The sequence below is a fragment of the Macaca fascicularis genome, chromosome 3, assembly GCF_037993035.2.
Source record: "Macaca fascicularis isolate 582-1 chromosome 3, T2T-MFA8v1.1".
NCBI classification, from domain to species: Eukaryota; Metazoa; Chordata; class Mammalia; order Primates; family Cercopithecidae; genus Macaca; species Macaca fascicularis.
In genome coordinates, this window is record NC_088377.1 from 184,531,535 (window position 1) to 184,550,886 (window position 19,352).

At 48.2% G+C, this 19,352-nt stretch overlaps 2 protein-coding genes and 1 gene segment (V, D, J or C); all 3 read left to right on the plus strand.

Annotated features, from left to right (window-relative positions):
- Positions 1-19,352, plus strand: part of LOC102137723 (T cell receptor beta constant 1-like) — a 266,137-nt gene that overhangs the window by 154,603 nt on the left and 92,182 nt on the right.
- Positions 7,315-9,782, plus strand: LOC123566812 (serine protease 1-like). Its single transcript, XM_065541091.2, has 3 exons — positions 7,315-8,789; positions 9,193-9,330; positions 9,631-9,782. The coding sequence occupies exons 1-3, from the start codon at positions 8,447-8,449 to the stop codon at positions 9,780-9,782; spliced, it is 633 nt and encodes a 210-aa protein (XP_065397163.1). The 5' UTR covers positions 7,315-8,446.
- On the plus strand, positions 16,132-18,504 carry LOC102130590 (trypsin-2-like). The gene is made up of 3 exons (XM_045387405.3): positions 16,132-17,459; positions 17,862-17,998; positions 18,298-18,504. The coding sequence occupies exons 1-3, from the start codon at positions 17,186-17,188 to the stop codon at positions 18,448-18,450; spliced, it is 564 nt and encodes a 187-aa protein (XP_045243340.2). The 5' UTR covers positions 16,132-17,185; the 3' UTR covers positions 18,451-18,504.

Here is a 19,352-nt window from a genome sequence, read left to right on the forward strand (position 1 = left end):
GCGGTCATGGCCTGGATGGGTCTGGAACTGTGGCAAGGTAACGCTCTGAGACAAGGTGTCAGGAGAGACGTGAATTCAATCATCTATTTCTGCCAGGAAGAAAAGCACCAGGAAGGAATCAGATGTACAGTTTGTCCTCTGGGGACCTCTGCCTTGATCCCCAATAAATATTTTAGATGCCACCTGCAGCAATTCCCACACTTCACAGCGCTCTCCATGGCTTCCGTTGGCCTTATGATCAGCTCTGCCAATGTCTGTATTCTCAGGCAAGACAGAATCCTTCTGAGTCTCATTGTCTTCCTCTATAAATGGAAATAATTTTGCTCTGCACAAATCACAATTAGCATGCTTGTGGGAAGTTAAACTGTGAAACTCAACATAAATGAAAAGCAACATACCACTGCTGCTTACATGAAAACTCTTGTAAAGCAGTCAGGCACCATGCACCATCTAAGGATAGCAGTGTTAGGTATGAGCTCATCAGTGATTAGAAGGGGTACAGGTGGAGAGGGGGTCTCCGAGCAGTGGGTCTCCTGGCTGTGGGGAAGCTGGCTTGGCGGCCATTCTAGGAGCCAAACCCGAAGGTTCTCCGTGGATCCTCTGAACTCCACGGGCCCCACTTTGGCATTTTCTCCAATTGTCTCTGGTTTCCATTTGCTTCCTCCCTCTAGCCCCCTGTCCATGTCCAATTGCACCACCAAATTTCTGAGCTTTTCTCATTTTGTTCACTGTCTCCAGAACATAACTGTTTCCTTTACCTTTCAAAGAATTCAAACTTGAACTCCTGCCCGTCACCAACCTGAGCTCAGAGTTGCTGAGAAGGGAAAGCACCCTCATAAGGAAGCTCCTCCTTTCATCATTAGACCTGAGCGCACACAGCATCTCCATCTCCACATGCTCTGGTCATGTTATGCCTCAGTCAATTACACAACTGTGTCTTAGTAGCCTTGGTAGGGCCCAAATCAGGGTATTCTCTGAGAAGATTCACTTTGTACTGAGCCCAGCATAATCTCACTGCATCTAAAATAGAGAATTCTAGACCCACCCCTCCACATCTTCGTTACTGAACCCAATATGTGACCCAATTACCATGTGCTTAAATCTCTACCTACTGCTCATTCTCAGATCAGATCGTAACCCAGGTTTACCATGGTCTAAACTCTGACATCTGATTGGGGGCATGTCATTCTGGTTTAGACTGTCAGTCACGAACAGGTGGGTCAGTTTGCATCACCCTGAGTGCAGGTTGCCAGGGCAACCGTGAGGCTGCAGAAAAAGAACCTATGACAGGATGCACATGAGAGAGACAAATGTCTTCACATTGAAGAAGGGGAGGAGTGCGCCATTGGTTTTCCATCCTCCATATGCACTGAGTAAGCTCCTACCTAAACTGTGCCCCCTCCTTCTTTGAAACACTTCCCATCCTTGAGCCTTAGTAGGAAGGAGAACCACCTGGAAGCCCAGAATTGTATAGAATGTTGAGTCTTCCTTCTCCTTACCCCTTAGTGTTGGAATTCTCATTCCCCAAAGCCTTGGATTTGACCTTCCCGCACACTGACTGGAGAGAAGCATCTTCATATTCACAGGAATGAGCCTTAGATAAGACTTTGCTCCTCTCACTGGGGCTTCAGGACACTGAAAAGCAAGCTTGTTACCAACACTTGCCCTTCCTTAAGTACATTAAATACATCCCCAATAGTTAAAAGGATTCTTAAACAGCCAGGCCATTCTCCCTCTTTCTAGCCCTCATCTCCTCGGCCTAAGAAAGCCCAGCTGTGTGATCCGGGGTTTGGCTTCCCCTGTCTTTCCCATTCCAGCATCCTTGCAGGAAACAGCCGGTCTCCCTCCCTGCTCTCAGAGGGCAAGTTTCCTTATCACCTGTGAATCACAAACTCACAGAGTGGCCAAACATAGCTGAGCTGATGCAAGACCCCGGGAAGGGGAAAGCTGCAGGTGTGTTTGTACTGGGAGGAACGGTGACCCTCACCTCACAGACACCTCCTCTTCCGATCCTTGGGAGGTATAAAGATGGGTCCTCCACCACCAGCCAGGTACACTCTACCATCGTGAATCCACTCCTGATCCTTGTCTTTGTGGGAGCTACTGGTGAGTTTCATGCCCTGCCTCAGGCCCCACCCACCATCCTTCCTGGCAGACACATGCCCTTCCATTCTTGCTACCTCTCCTCTTTTGACTGTGTTCTGGTATTCTATTTCCTCCATCTGGCATCTCTCCTCATCTTCCTTGGGCTCTCTTTAAGCCTCACCTGTTTCACATTCTCCGTGACTTCACTCCCACCACTGTCATTCATCCATATCTGTGCTGTGGTTGGTAAAGCTAGGAGACCAAGTGGGACAGGCCTATGATATGAAGCAGCAGTCTTCAGGCTTGGCTCCGACAGCACCAGAATAGCACCACTACAGCTGCTCTTAACCACGAATGCACCTGGGGAGGTTGAAAAATTACTGATGCCACAGACTAACCTGGAGAAGTTCTAACTTCATGTTTCTGGGGTGCAGCCTGTGTACTGAGCTTTTAAGCTTCCTAGGTGATTTTTAACATTTCCAGGCATGCAGCCAAGGTTAAGAATTGCTGTTCTATTGGCCAATAACAACATCTACCTATGTTCTTCCGAAGTGAACCTGGGGGCTGCCATCACCTCTGCCCTGACTGCACAGATCTGAGCTGAGGGGGAAGCTGGTCATGGCCAGGTCTACACAGCCAAGGGGTGTTCCTAGCTTGGGGAAAGTATCCTGATAATCCAGGGCTCAAATTGCCAGAGGAAGTGCACAGGCGATCAATAAAAGAGAGAAGCACATGGTGGGTGACCAACCACATCCCAACTCCAATCCGACTGGAAGCATTGTGAGGACATCCCTTAGGACCTCAGCCTGGTGATCCCAGGAAAGATCTGAGCCCCCACTGGGCACCTAGCTACATACCCTGCAGACACAAAGACTTGGGAGCCACATCCAGTGATGCTCACCAGGGATGGCAGTGCTCCCTCCCTTGCATAGACTCACTGTGCTTGTTAAGGATTTCTAATTAGCAGAAATCAACTGCAGGCAGGGAGTGCCACCCCTAATATGCTACTGAGGTGCCTTCTCCCTTCCCATCTCCACTCCAGTTGCTGTCCCCTTTGACAATGATGACAAGATCATTGGGGGCTACACCTGTGAAGAGAATTCTCTCCCCTACCAGGTGTCCCTGAATTATGGCTCCCACTTCTGTGGTGGTTCCCTCATCAGCAAATAGTGGGTGGTGTCAGCAGCTCATTGTTACAAGCCGTAAGTGTGCGGCCCCTGACTGCAAAGCTCCCAGCCAGGCTGCCTGGGAGAGCTTGGCTTCAGCCCAGGGAACTACTGAGGTTGGGTAAGATTGATGGGAGAGGTGGTGGAGAAGAAAACTTGTTGGCAGCAGCTGACTCTCCAGAGCAGAGAGTGAACATGAGACAGGAACCTCTCACACCCAGGCAAATCCATGAAACAGCAAGGGTTGTGGTCATAAAAGCAGGCAGGAATGATCTTGGGGTGCTCAGAGCTAGTGACAAAAGCAGTCTAGTACCTCTTGCTGGATAGTTACATATTAAAACTACCTAAGACAAGAGTTTTTAAAAATACTGATGCCTGTGTCCTATCCCAGGGCAATTAACTCAAAATTTGCAGGAAGAGGCTGTGAATGTCAGTGAATATTTAACACTCTACCTCAGGTAACTGTAGAGTGTACAGACAGAGCTGAGCGTTGCCTACACCAAGAACTCTCGAACCTGAGTATGCCTCAGAGCCACCTGCAGGCTTGTTAAGGTACAAATCACTGGGTCCCATCCCCAAGGTTCTGATCAGTAGGTGGGGGTAAGGACCAAGAATTTACATTTCTAACAAGTTCCCTGGAGATGCTAATGCTATGGTGATACTGAGGTTTGGGGCACAAATGATCTCATCATCAGGCAGTGAGCATAGTACCCAATAGGTAGTTTTTCAGCTCTTTCCACCCTCCTTCTCTCTTCCCTCTAGTAGTTGCAGTGTCTACTCTTCCCATCTTTATATCCATGTGTACCCAATGCTCAGCTCCCACTTATACACAAGAACGTGATATTTGCTTTTCCATTCCTATGTTAATTTGCTTAGGATTATGGTCTCCAGTTCCATCCATCTTGTTGCAAAAGACATGTTTTCATTCTTTTCATGTCTGCATAGTATTCCATGGGGTACATGTACCACATTTCCTTTATCCAGTCTACCGCTGATGGCCACCTAGGTTGATTCCATGGCTTTGCTACTGTGAATAGTGCTGTGACGGATGTGCAAGTGCATCTGTCTTTTTGGCAGAACAATTATTTTCCTTTAGGTAAATGCACAGTAAAGGAATTGCTGGGTTGAAAGGTAGTTCTGTTTTAAATTATTTCAGAAATCTCAAAACTTCTCTCTGCTTTAAATTTTCCATGAACTAATTTATACTCTGGCCAGCAGTGTATCGGCATTCCCTTTCCTCTGCAGCCTCACCAGCATCTTCTGTTTTTGTTTTTTTTGTTTGTTTGATTGTTTGTTTGTTTGTTTTTTGACATTTTAATAATAGCCACTCTGCAGCCAAGCTCTTTCAAGACCAATGTGGGGAAGAGTCACAAATTTCTGTTTTCCAGAAGAGAATTCTTGCCTGCCCAGTGGTAGAATTCTTGTTTTCATCTGTCTTTCATTATTTGTTTTACAAAGAAAAACCAAAGGTAAAGTGGTATGATCTTCCACACCTGAACCAGTTTGTAACTGCCAGAGTCTGCTGGAAGGAGCCCCTGAAGGATGGATTGATCTTGTCACCTGGAATTTGAGAGATCAACAAGCCCCATAGCAACTTGGCATACAACTGCCCATCAGCGCTCATCCTTTCAAGGGAGTAGCTCAATTCTGGCTCTGCAGACACTGGTAGCCACAGGTGACAAACACTGGGCCTCTGTGGACTTCCCTTGTCACCCAGGGCCACAATGGACTGCCTGTCCTAGGCAGAGACACAGCAACATTCTCTCAAACTGAAATTAAGCATAAATCCACTTCACCAATAATCATCTGAGGGCACAGTCCCTGCCTCCTTCCTCAGGGATTTTTAAAACACACATCTCTCTGACCAAACATGTAGGTGAGTCTGACTTTAAATGGAGGAAAATCGGGATGAATTGGGGTATCAGGAATGAATCCCAAGTGTTTTTGTGTGGGAACAGGCATCCACATCCCGAACTGTACCTGGAGATGGAGAAAAATGCAGCAGTGGCCGGGCGCAGTGGCTCAAGCCTGTAATCCCAGCACTTTGGGAGGCCGAGACGGGCGGATCACGAGGTCAGGAGATCAAGACCATCCTGGCTAATGTTGGGGTCCGTGCCGGGGGTGGTGGAGAATGAAAGAACACACAAAAGACAAAGACACACAGAGAACATGGCGGCCGCGCTCAGAGCCTCCGCCTCACTTTATTTATACTCCATAAACCCCACGTCAGCAGAAAGAATGCAATGCAAAACAAACTTTCTTTTCCCACATGTAACCTTCTACTCAGTTCCTTGTTTCTATGCTCTTCCTTATCTGCCCGCCTTCTTGGCGCCTACGGGAGTTCATTAAAAGTTCAATTGGAGATACTGTCCTTGAGCCCTATCTATTCTCAGCATACTGTTTTCAAAGGCCTCTGCAGGCTAACACAGTGAAACCCGTCTCTACTAAAAAAATACAAAAAACTAGCCGGGCGAGGTGGCGGGTGCCTGTAGTCCCAGCTACTCAGGAGGCTGAGGCAGGAGAATGGCGTGAACCCGGGAGACAGAGCTTGCAGTGAGCTGAGATCCAGCCACTGCACTCCAGCCTGGGCGACAGAGCGAGACTCTGTCTCAAAAAAAAAAAAAGAAAAGAAAAAAGAAAAATGCAGCAGAAGAGAAAAAATGGGCAACAAAGTGGCTGAAAGTCACTGAAAGCTTGGTTCTTTCTGGCTCGGCGGCCATGGCAGGAGCTGAACCCGAAGGTACTCTGTGTGTCCTCTCAACTCCACAGGCCCCACTTTGACATTTTTTCCAATTCTCTCTAGTTTCCATTTGCTTCCTCCCTCTACCCCCAGCCATATCCAATTTCACCACCAAGTTTCCGGTCTTTTATCATTTTGTTCACTATCTCCAGAACATCCCTGGTTCTTTTACCATTCAAAGATTTCAAACTTGAACTCTGCTCACTCCTACCTATCACCAACCTGAGCTCTGAGTTGCTAAGAAGGGAAAGCACCCTCATAAGGAAGCTACTTCTTTCCTTACATCATTAGACTTGAGCGGAGACAGCATCCCCATCTCCACACTGCTCTGGCCACGTTGTGCCTCAGTCAATTACACAACCGTGTCTTAGTAGCCTTGGTAAAGCCCAAATCAGGATATTCTCTGCAGAGATTCACTTTGTACTGAGCCCAACATAATCTCACTGCATCTAAGACAGAAAATTCTAGACCCACTCCTCCAAATCTCCATCACTGAACCCAATATATGACCCATTTAACATGTGCTAAAATCTCTGCCTACTGCAGAGGTCATGTGGGGCTGGCCCACGGAATGAAGCAGCAGGCTTCAGGCTTGGCTTCGACAGCACCAGAGTAGCACCACTATAGCTGCTCTAAACCTCGAATGCACCTGGGGAGGTTAAAAAATTACTCATGCCAGAGACTCAGCTCTAGAAATTCTAACTTCATTTGTCTGGGGTGTGGCCTATGTTCTGGGTTTTTAAGCTTCCCAGGAGATTTGTAATATTTCCGGGCATGCAGTCAAGGTTAAGAATTGCTGTACTATTGGCCAATAACAACATCTACCCCTGTTCTGCCAAAGTGAGCCTGGGGGCTGCCCTCAACTCTGCCCTGGCTACACAGAATTGAGCTATAGGGGAAACTGGGCATGGACAGCTCTATGCAGCCAGGGGGTTTTCCTAGTTTAGCCAAAGTCTCCTGACAATCCAGGGCTCAAAAAGCCAGGAGAAGTACACAGGTGATGAATAAAAAAGAGAAGCACTAAGTCGGTGAGGCAACCACATCCCAACACCTATCCCACTGGAAGCATTGTGAGGACATTCATTGTGACTTCAGCCTGGTGACCCCAGGAGAGATCTGAACCCCTGCAGGGTTCCTAGCTACATGCCCTGTAGACAGAGACTTGGGAGCCACATCCAGTGATACTCACCAGGTGTGCCAGCGCTCCCTCCCTTCCTAGCCTCACTGTGCTTCTTAAGGATTTCTAATTAGCAGGAAGTAACCATAGGCCGGGAGCACGACCCCTAACATGCTACTGAGGTGCCTTCTCCCTTCCCGTCTCCACTCCAGTTGCTGCCCCCTTTGATGATGATGACAAGATCGTTGGGGACTACACCTGGAAGAAGAATTCTCTCCCCTACCAAGTGTCCCTGAATTCTGGCTCCCATTTCTGTGTGGCTCCCACATCAGTGAACAGTGGGTGGTGTCGGCAGCTCACTGCTACAAGCCGTAAGTGTAGGGCCCCTGACTGCAAAGCTCCCAGCCAGGCTGCCTGGGAGAGCTTGGCTTCAGCCCAGGGAACTACTGAGGTTGGGTAAGATGGATGAGAGAGGTGGTGGAGAAGAAAACTTGTTGGCAGCAGCTGATTCTCCAGAGCAGAGAGTGAACACAAGACAGGAACCTCTCACACCAAGGTAAATCCATGAAACAGCAAGGGTTGTGGTCATAAAAGCAGGCAGGGATGATCTTGGGTGCTCAGAGCTAGTGAGAAAAGCAGGCAAGTACCTTTTGTTGGTTAGCTACACATTAAAGCCACCTAAGAAAGAGTTTGTTTAAAATACTGATGCCTGTGTCCTATCTCATAGCAATTAACTCAAAATTTTCAGGAAGAGGGTGTGAATATCAGTGAATATTTAACTTTCTACCTCTGTTAACTTTACAGTGCATAGACAGAGCTGAGACCGCTGTCTACACCAAGAACTCTCAAACCTGAGTATGCATCAGAAGAACCTGCAGGCTTGTTAAGGCACAAATCACTGGGTCCCATCCCCAAGGTTCTGATCAGTAGATGGTGGTAAGGGCCAAGAAATTTCACTTCTAACAAGTTCCCTGAAGAAGCTAATGCTATGGCTGTCCCTGGATTAGATTACACAGAATGGTGGTGCTCACCAGGCCAAGAAGGGAGGAAGGAACAGGCACTGTGTACAGTTAGCAAAGACTTGGGGTGAAGAATGCTGGGAAATCTTCAAGGAGCTCCTTGTGCCCACAGTGCTAGTGACTGTGGAGATTGTGGGAAAGAGGCTGGGAAGGCGGGTTGAGAAGCAGCCTCTGGTGGCATCCCTTTGACTCTTCCCCACCCAACTACCACCAACCTCTGAAGCAGAAAGGTCCTGGGTCTCACACATGCACTGATCCACGTCCCTCTCCTGCCCATGGGATATGGCCACACACCCCACCACGTGCTCCAGAGCTGTCTATGAGGAGGGAGCTTAAGTACCCTGGGGAAAGTGGGAAGGGTGACCCAGCTGTGGGAGAAGGTCTTCACCACGCCTGCCCTGCCCATCGGCCACATCCAGGTGAGACTGGGAGAACACAACATCGAAGTCCTGGAGGGGAAAGAGCAGTTCATCAATGCAGCCAAGATCATCCACCACCCCAAATACAACAGGAAGATTGGAACAATGACATCATGCTGATCAAGCTCTCCTCACCTGCCATCATCAATGCCCGCGTGTCCAACATCACTCTGCCCACCGCCCCTCCAGCTGCTGGCGCCGAGTGCCTCATTTCCGGCTGGGGAAACACTCTGAGCTCTGGCGGTGAGTGGCAACCTTTGCCCTTCTACTTCCCTCCATCCTCACAATTTCCAGAAAAAAATGATGCCCCTTAACTTAAAACCTCTAGCCTCCAGGCTTAAGACACATTTCTAGTGCCCATTACACACAAGCTCTGCACTGGGCACCAGAGACATGCAAAGTCTCAAGGATTTTGCTTAGACAATCAAGAGACAGGACAATTGGAGAACTTCCTATGAACATGTCTTGGAAGGGGTTCAAAAATGATCATTTTGGGAAGTAAAAGCCAGAGTCCCTTGCCAGGACTTATGTTTTGGAGTCCTGTCCAGGGCAGTGTTCCTCTTCAGTGTTCCATCCTAGATTATTGGCTCCTTCTCTGACCTGACCCACATTTCTGCTTTCTTTGATCTCTTCCTGATCCTCACAGCTGACTACCCAGACGAGGTTCAGTGCCTGGATGCTCCTGTGCTGACCCAGGCTGAGTGTGAAGCCTCCTACCCTGGGGAGATTACCAGTAACACATTCTGTGTGAGCTTCCTTGAGGGAGGCAGGGATTCCTGCCAGATGATTTGAACAACCCTTCCCATGCTGAGGCTCCCACTGATACCCAAGACCTAACTGGGAAAAAGATTTGAACTCCCAAGGTGGCAGGGCTGAGGAGGTTCCCTGCAGTGAGCCCATGGAGAAGTAAGGAAGGCTCCATTGGTCTGCACGCTGTCTGCTTAGGAAGAACAGAGAATGGGCCGCCGTGAAAAGGATGTGGAGCCACAGAGCTGGCTGGAAAGGGGTCTTTTAAGGTTCAGAGTAAATGTAGCTATATTCTTCCTCCATCTCTCCATACAACTTGTCCCTTCTTTCCCCCAGGGTGACTCTGGTGGCCCTGTGGTCTGGAACAGACAGCTCCAAGGCATTGTCTCCTGGGGCGATGCCTGTGCCCAGAAGAACAGGCCTGTAGTCTACACCAAGGTCTACAACTATTTGGCCTGGATTAAGGACATCATAGCTGCCAACAGCTAAAGCCCCCAGTCACTCTGCAGTCTCTATACCAGTAAAGTGACCCTGCTCTCACTGTCTGTGTCTGTACCTGCTCCCTCACACTCCTTCACACTGGAAAGCATCCTCCAATCTAAGGTCAGACACGACAGTCCCCCTTAAAGGTAAGCAGAGCCCCCAGCTCCCAAAATGTGTTCCATGGTAAAGCAAATAAATGCTTATTCAAAATCCAAGACAAAATACTGTGTGAGATCCAGGCCATGGAGTTGCCTTTTCTCAGGCCACACAGCTTGCCCAGTCCATTTGCTCACACTCAACCATGAGATTTGAAGGTCTGCAGAGCGTGTGCTCAGGATCGAGGCTAGTACTGTTCACCTGTGGGTCCAGACAAAAGGGCAAAGAGGCAGAAAGCTGCAACTCTGTCCACCACTGTGACTTAGGGCCTCCTTCACACTGATGCTCCGAAGAGCCCCCACCTCAGCCTTCACACAAAACATCTCCTTCTGGCTCAACTACATCCAGGCTGGAGTGCCGTGGCATGATCTCTGCTCACTACAACCTCCACCTCCCGGGTTCAAGTGATTCAGCCTCCCAAACAGCTGGGATTACAGGCACACACCACTATTCCCAGCTAATTTTTTTTGTGTGTGTGTTGTTAGTAGAGATAGGGTTTCACCATGTTGGCCAGTCTGGTTTTGAACTCCTGACCTCAAGTAATCCAAAGTGCTGGGTACAGGTGTGAGCTACCACTTCTGGTGCAGGTTCCGTTTAAAAAAAATAATTTCAATTTTTATTTTAGATTCAGGGGGTACATGTACAGGTTTGTTACATGGGTATATTGTGTAATACTGAGGTTTGGGGCACAAATGATCTCATCACTCAGGCAGTGAGCTTATACCCAATAGGTAGTTTTTCACCCTCCTTCTCTCTTCCCTCTAGTAGTTGCAGTGTCTACTGTTCCCATATTTATATCCATGTTTACCCAATGCTCAGCTCCCACTTATACATGAGAATGTGATACTCGGTTTTCTGTTCCTATGTTAATTTGCTTAGGATTATGGTCTCCAGCTCCATCCATGTTTCTGCAAAGGACATGATTTCATTCTTCTCATGGCTGTATAGTATTCCATGGTGTATGTACCACATTTCCTTCATCCAATCTACCTCTGATGGCCACCTAGGTTGATTCCATGGCTTTGCTACCATGAATAGTGCTGTGACAGACATGCAAGAACATCTGTCTTTTTCGCAGAACAATTATTTTCCTTTGGGTAAATGTCCAGTAAAGGAGTTGCTGGGTGGAATCGTAGTTCTGTTTTAAATTATTTCAGAAATCTCCAAACTGCTTTCTGCATTACTTTTTCCATGAACTAATTTACACTCTGGCCAACAGTGTATCAGCATTCCCTTTCCTCTGTAGCCTCACCAGCATCTTTTTTTTTTTTTTGACATTTTAATAATAGCCACTCTCCAGCCAAGTTCTTTCAAGCCCAACGGAGGAAGAGCCACAAACATCCCTTTTCCAGAAGAGAATTCTTGCCTGCCCACTGGTAGAATGCTTGTTTTTATCTGTCTTTTGTTGTTTGTCAAAGAAAAATCAAAGGTAAAGTGGTATGATCTTCCACACCTGAACCAGGTTGCAGCCACCAGAGCCTGTTGGGAAGGGGCCCATCAAGCATGCATTGATCTTGTCACCTGGAATTTGAGAGATCAAGAAGACCCATAGCAACCGACCATACACCTGCCCATCAGCACTCATCCTTTCACAGAATTAGCTCAATTCTGGCTCTGCAGACACTGGCAGCCACAGGTGACAAATCCTGGGCCACTGTGGGCTTCCCTCGTCACCCAAGGCCACAATGAGCTGCCTGTCCTAGTCAGAGACACAGCAACATTCTATTAAACTGAAAATAAGCTTAAATCCACTTCACTAATAATCATCTGAGGGCACAGTCCCTGCCCGCATCCTCGGGGATTTTAAAACACCCATCTCTCTGACCCAAACAGGTAGGTGAGTCTGACTTTAAAAGTGGGGGAAATCGGGATGAATTGGGGTATCAGGAATGAATCCCAAGTGTTTTTATGTAGGAATGGCATCCACATCCCGAATTGTACCTGGAGATGGAAAAAAAGGCAGGAGAGAAGGAGAGAAAAAAAGGGGGACAAAGTGGCTAAAAGTAATTGAAAGTATCTCTTGTGGTTCTTTCCAGCTCTGGCTGCTTTGCCAAGATCATAGGTGAAGGCAGGGTCAGCTCTGGCTGGGAGCTACTGCTCTGGGAGATGGGAGAGTCATTCACCTCCAGAAAGCTCATTTGATCATCTCTAAAATGGGGAATCCCATAGTTGGTTGTGATGATAAAATGAAAAACACATTCTTAACATGTATGAGTTACATACTGTATAGTAAGGTACATGCTATATAGTAAGCACACAAAAATGATTCACTGTTATCATAATTGAAGGACAGTGGTTTGGTGTGCTAAGCACTAAATACAAGCCAGAAAGATGTCTTAGAGAAGTAGACAAAGAAAACTAGTTCAGAATGAACAGCAGCAAGAATGGCATGTCCTCCAAATTGAGCTCGGGCAGCTGGATCTGAACTTGTCCTACACATGTGGTCTACGGTATGAAGTAACAGTCTCCACCTATAGCTGTCTTTGCTGCCTATAAGGTCATTCATTTTTCAACAAAGCTGACCTCAGACTATACTGTGATCATTTAAGGAAGAGCGCAAAATACTGGAGAAGGCTAGTCTTCAAGCTCTAGATACAGAAAATCCTCATATTCTTGGGTGTTCCCTTTCAGACAGAGAGTCAGAGCCACAAGCACAGATCCAAAAATCCCCTTTTCCAAAAAATTTTCCACCTACTACTAAGGTTCACCTCCCTGTTTAGTGCACACTGGTGTCTACAGTTGCTAAAGCAAGAGTCTCTCCTTATCCTCCAAGGCAAGAGTTCTGCAAAGACCCCATGACAAGGGGGCAAAATGAAACATGTTTAGAGATAACAAAGGAAAAACCCATATTATCGATGCCCCAAAACCTGGATACCTCAGGCTTGGCCAGTTATTCGTGAGCAGAGAAGTGTGTCATCTACATGGCGGTCATGGCCTGGATGGGTCTGGAACTGTGGCAAGGTAAGGCTCTGAGACAAGGTGTCAGGAGAAAGATGAATTCAATCATCTATTTCTGCCAGGAAAAAAAGCACCAGGAAGGAATCAGATGTACAGTTTGTCCTCTGGGGACCTCTGCTTTGATCCTCAATAAATCTCCTGTTAGATGCCACCTGCAGCAATTCCCACACTTCACAACGCTCTCCATGGCTTCCGTTGGCCTTATGGTCAGCTCTGCCAAGATCTGTATTCTTGGAAAAGACAGAATCCTTCTGAATCTCATTGTCTTCCTCTATAAATGGAAATAATTTTTTTCTGCACAAATCACAATTAGCATGTTTGTGGGAAGTTAAACTGTGAAACTCAGCATAAATGAAGAGCTATGCACCACTCTTGCTTACATAAAAACTCGTATAAAGCTGTCAGGCAGCATACACCATCTAAGTACAGCAGTGTTAGGTTTGAGCCCAACAGTGATTAGAAGGGGTATGGGGTAGTGAGGGTGTCTCCAAGCAGTAGGTCTCCTGGCTGTGGGGAAGCTGACTTGGCAGCCATGCCAGGAATTGGGCCAGAAGGTAGTCTGTGTGTCCTCTCAACTCCTTGGGCCCCACTCTGGCATTTTTTTCCAATTCCCTCTGGTTTCCATTTGCTTCCTCCCTCTAGCCCCTGGCCATGTCCAATTTCACCACCAAGTTTCTGAGCTTTGCTCATTTTGTTCACCATCTTCAGAACATTGCTGTTTCTTTTACCTTTCAAAGAATTCGAACTTGAACTCTGCTCACTCCTACCCATCACCAGCCTGAACTCAGAGTTGGTGAGAAGGGAAAGCACCCTCATAAGGAAGCTCCTCCTTTCTTTACATCACTAGACCTGAGCGCAGATAGCATCTCCATCTCCACACTGCTCTGGCCAGGTTATGCCTCAGTCAATTACACAACTGTATTTCAGTAGCATTGGTAGGGCGCAAATCAGGATATTATCTGGGAAGATTCACTTTGTACTGAACACAGCATAATCTCACTGCATCTAAAATAGAAAATTCCAGACCCACCCCTCCACATCTTCGTTATTGAACCCAATATGTGACCCATTTACCATGTGCTAAAATCTCAGATCAGATCGTATCCCAGATTTACTATGGTCCACACTCTGACATCTGATCGGGGGCATATCATGCTACTTCAGGCTGTCAGCCCTGAGCAAGTGGGTCAGTTTGCATCACCCTGAGTGCCAGTTGCCAGGGCATCCTTGAGGCTGCATAAAAAGAACCTATGATAAGATGCACATGAGGGAAACAAATGTCTTCACATTGAAGAAGGGGAGGAGTGCGCCACTGGTTTTCCATCCTCCAGATGCACTGAGTAAGCTCCTACCTAACCTGTGCCCCCTCCTTTGAAACACTTCCCATCCTTAAGCCTTGGTAGGAAGGAGAGCCATCTGGAAGCCCAGAATCCTGTGGAATGCTGCATTTCCCTTCTCCTTACCCCTTAATTTGGATTTCTTATTCCCCAAAGCCTTAGATTTAACCGTGCCACACGCTGACTGCAGAGAAGCATCTTCATATTCACAGGAACGAGCCTTAGATATGACTTTGCTCCTCTCATGGGAGCTTCAGGACACTGAAAAGCCAAGCTTGTTACCAACACTTGCCCTTCCTTAAGTACATTAAATACATCCACAATAGTTACAAGGATTCCTAAACAGCCAGGCCATTCTCCCTCCCTCTAACCCTCATTTCCTCGGCCTAAGAAAGCCCAGCTGTGTGATCTGGGTCTTATCTTTCCTTGTCTTTCCCATCCCAGCATCCTTGCAGGAAACAGCCAGTCTCCCTCTATGCTCTCAGAAGGCAAGTTTCCTTATCATCTGTGAATCACAAGCCCACAGAGTGGCCAAACATAGCCAAGCTGATGCAAGACCCTGGGAAGGGGAAAGCTGCAGGTGTGTTTGTCCTGGGAGCAGTGATGACCTTCACCTCACAGACACCTCCTCTCCCCATCCTCGGGAGGTATAAAGACGGGTCCTCCACCACCAGTCAGGCACACTCTACCACCATGAATCCACTCCTGATCCTTGCCTTTGTGGGAGCTGCTGGTGAGTTTCGTGCCCTGCCTCAGGCCCCACCCACCCCTTTCCTGGCAGACACATGCCCTGCCATTCTTGCTACTTCTCCTCTTTTGACTGTGCTCTGATGTTCTATTTCCTCCATCTGGCATCTCTACTTCCCATCCTCCCTGGGCTCTCTTTAAGCCTCACCTCTTTCACCTTCTCCCTGATTTCACTCCCACCACTGCAATTCATCCATATCCAAGCTGTGGTTGGAGATGCTGGGAAGGGAGACCAGGTGAGGCTGGCCCACGAAGTAAAGCAGTAGGCTTCAGGCTTGGCTCCCACAGCACCAGAATACCTCCACTATAGCTGCTCTTAACCTTGAATGCACCTGGGAGGTGGAAAAGTTACTCATGCCAGAGACTCAACTCTAGAAATTCTCACTTCATTTGTCTGGGGTGCAGCCTGTGTTCTGGGCTTTTAAGCTTCCCAGGTGATTTTTTACATTTCTAGGCATGCAGCCAAGGATAAGAATTGCTGTTCTTTTGGCCAATAATAACGTCTACATTTGTTCTGCCAAAATGAGCCAGGGGCTGCCCACAACTTTGCCTTCACTACACAGATCTGGGCTGAGGGGGAGGCTGGTCATGGCCAGGTCTACACAGCCAGGGGTTTTTCCTAGCTTGGCTGAAGTATCCTGACCATCCAGGGCTTAAATAGCCAGGTGGAGTACACAGGTGGTGAATGAAAGAGAGAAGCATTCAGTGGGTGAGACAACTCCATCCCAACTCCTATCCCACTGGAAGCATTGTGAGGACATTCCTTGCATCCTCAGCCTGGTGACCCCAGGAGAGAACTGAACACCCACAGGGTACCTAGCTATGTGCCCTTCAGACACAGAGACTTGGGAGCCACATCCAGTGATGCTCACCAGGGGTGGCAGCGCTCACTCCCTTGCCTAGCCTCACTGTGCTGCTTAAGGATTTCTAATTCGCAGGAAGCAACTGCTGGCTGGGAGCACCACCCCTAACATGCAACTGACTTGCCTTCTCCCTTCCCGTCTCCACTCCAGTTGCTGTCCCCATTGACGATGATGACAAGATTGTTGGGGGCTACACCTGTGAGGAGAATTCTATCCCCTACCAGGTGTCCCTGTATTCTGGCTACCACTTCTGTGGTGGCGCCCTCATCTGTAAACAGTGGGTGGTTTCAGCCTGTCACTGCTACAAGTCGTAAGTGTGGGGTCCCTGAATGCAAAAATCCAAGCCAGGCTGCCTGGGAGATCTTGACTTCAGCCCAGGGAAATACTGAGGTTGGGTAAGATGGATGGGAGAGGTGGTGGAGAAGAAAACTTGTTGGCAGCAGCTGACTGTCCAGAGCAGACAGTGAACACAAGACAGGAACCTCCCACACCCAGGCAAATCCATGAAACAGCAAGGGTTGTGGTCATAAAAGTAGGCAGGGATGATCTTGGAGTGGACTGAGCTAGTGAGAAAAGCAGGCAAGTACTTTTGCTGGTTAGCTACACATTAAAGCCACCTAGGAAAGAGTTTTTTAAAATACTGATGCCTGTGTCCTATCCCAGGGCAATTAACTCAAAATTTTCAGGAAGAGGGTGTGAATATCAGTAAGCATTTCACACTCTACCTCTGGTAACTGTAGAATGTGTAGACAGAACTCAGAACTGCTGCCTACACCAGGAACTCTCAAACCTGAGTATGCATCAGAAAAACCTATAGGCTCGTTAAGGCACAAATCACTGGGTCCCATACCCAAGGTTCTGATCAATAGACAGTGGTAAGGACCAAGAATTTACGTTTCTAACAAGTTCCCAGGAGATTCTAATACTATGGCTACCTTTGGATTAGATTACACAGAAGTATGGTGCTCACCAGGCCAAGAAAGGAGGGAGGAACAGGCACTATGCACAGTTAACAAAGGCCTGGGATGGAGGATACTGGGAAATCTTCAAGGATCTCCTTGTGCCCACAGTGCTAGTGACTGTGGAGATTCTGGGAAAGAGGCTGTGAAGGTGGACTGAGAAGCAGCCTCCACTGGGATCCCTTTGACTCTGCCCCACCCCACTAACACCAACCTCTGAAGCAGAAAGATCCTGGGTCTCACACCTGCACTGACCCACATCCCTCTTCTGTCCCTGTGATATGGCCACACACCCCACCCTATGACTCCAGAGCTGTCCATGAGCAGAGAGCTTGAGGACCCTGGGGAAGGTGGGATGGGTAACCCAGCTGTGAGAGAAGGTCTTCACCATGCCTGCCATGCCCATCAGCCGCATCCAGGTGAGACTGGGAGAGCACAACATCAACGTCCTCGAGGGGACTGAGCAGTTCATCAACGCAGCCAAGATCATCTGCCACCCCGAATACAACCCAACAACTCTGGACAATGACATCATGCTGATCAAGCTCTCCACACCTGCCGTCATCAATGACTACGTGTCCATCATCCCTCTGCCCACCGCCCCTCCAGCTCCCTGCACTGACTGCCTCATCTCTGGTTGGGGCAACACTTTGAGCTCTGGCGGTGCGTGGCTCCCTTTGTCCTTCTACTTCCCTCAATCCTCACAATTTCCAGAACGAACCATGCCCCTTAACTTAAATCCACTTGCCTCCGGGCTTAAGACACATTTCTAGTGCCCATTACACACAGGCTCTACACTGGGCACCAGAGGATGCAAAGTCTCAAGGACTTGGCTCCTAAAATCGAGAGACAGGACAAATGGAGAACGTGCTGTGATTACATGTTGGAAGGGGTTCAACAATGATCATTCTGGGATTGAAAAGCCAGAGCCCCTTGCCAGGACTTATGTTTTGGAGTCCTTTCCAGGGGCAGTGTTCCTCTTCAATGTTCCATCCTAGATTATTGTCTCCTTCTCTGGCCTGACCCACATTTAGACTTTCTTTGTTCTCTTCCTGATTCTCACAGCTGACTACCCAGATGAGCTGCAGTGCCTGGATGCTCCTGTGCTGACCCAGGCTAAGTGTGAAGCTTGCTACCCTGGAGAGATTACTAGCAACATGTTCTGTGTGGGCTTCCTTGAGGGAGGCAAGGATTCCTGCCAGGTGATTTGAACAACCCTTCCCATGCAGAGGCTCCCACTGACACCCAGGCCCCACCCAGGAAAAAGATTGGAACTCCCAAGGTGGTGGGGCTGAGGAGGCTCCCTGCAGTTCCCCCATGGAGAAGTGAGGAAGGCTCCCTTGGGCTGCATGCTGACTGCTTAGGAAGAACAGAGAATGGGCCACCATGAGAAGGACGTGGAGCCACAGAGCTGGCTGGAAAGCGGTCTTTAAGGTTCAGAGTAAATATAGCTATATTCCTCCTCCATCTGTCCATACAACTTGTCCCTTCTTCCACCCAGGGGGACTCTGGTGGCCCTGTGGTCTGCAACGGAGAGCTCCAAGGCATTGTCTCCTGGGGCTATGGCTGTGCCCAGAAAAACAAGCCTGGAGTCTACACCAAGGTCTACAACTATTTGGCCTGGATTAAGGAAACCAAAGCTGCCAACAGCTAAAGCCCCCAATCCCTCTGCAGTCTCTATACCAATAAAGTGACCCTGTTCTAACTTTGTCTGTGCCTGCTCCCTCTCACTCCTTCACACTGGAAAGCATCCTCCAATTTCAGGTCAGACACGACTTTCCCACTTAAAGGTAAACAGAGCCCCCAGCTCCCAGAATGTGTTCCATGGTACACTAGATTAGCACATACAAGGAGATGGAATCCAAAACTAATAAGCTTGGGAGAAAGGGAGGCAGTGTTTTCCAGAGAAACGTGAGTTTCGGAAAGGTGCTCTTGGATGGGGGGTATTGATTTTTATTTGGGTTCTCACAGTGGTTAGAGCTACTCTGCCTTCAGAATAATCACAGTACAGAAAATGTGTCAGCATCTTCGAGGCAGCCCAAAAAATCTGACTAGCTGAATCTTATTGCTAACATACAACAATAATGACAAATGCTGTTGGTGATGACATGCCTCTCCCAGGAATGCATTGACACCAATCCCTGGACTAAGCCCTACCTTCTCATTCACCTGGAAAATCAGACTCAAGTAAATCTCCCTGGACCCCTAACTCTTCCTCATTCCCTACTTCTCTCTCTGTGAGCGGCTAGAGAGATGTCCCGTCTACCATAGCGGGAGCCAGACTGCGACTTGGGAATCAAGCCCAGCTCTGCAGGCTGCATTTTTATCTTCTTTGCCTCTGGGATAGGACACCACAGTGAATCCCACAGCTACCGCCAGCTCCCCACTCCGACCAGGGAAAAGAGAGTCAGGATTCACCCATTTGATCAATTAACTGAGGAAGGATTCCTTTTCATAAAACTTGCTTTCCTTTGAGACACTTTAAGTGAGCTATTTGGGACTCTTTAAAAGTGGTGGAAGGAAGGATATCTGAGGACTGTGACACCATCCAGCCAC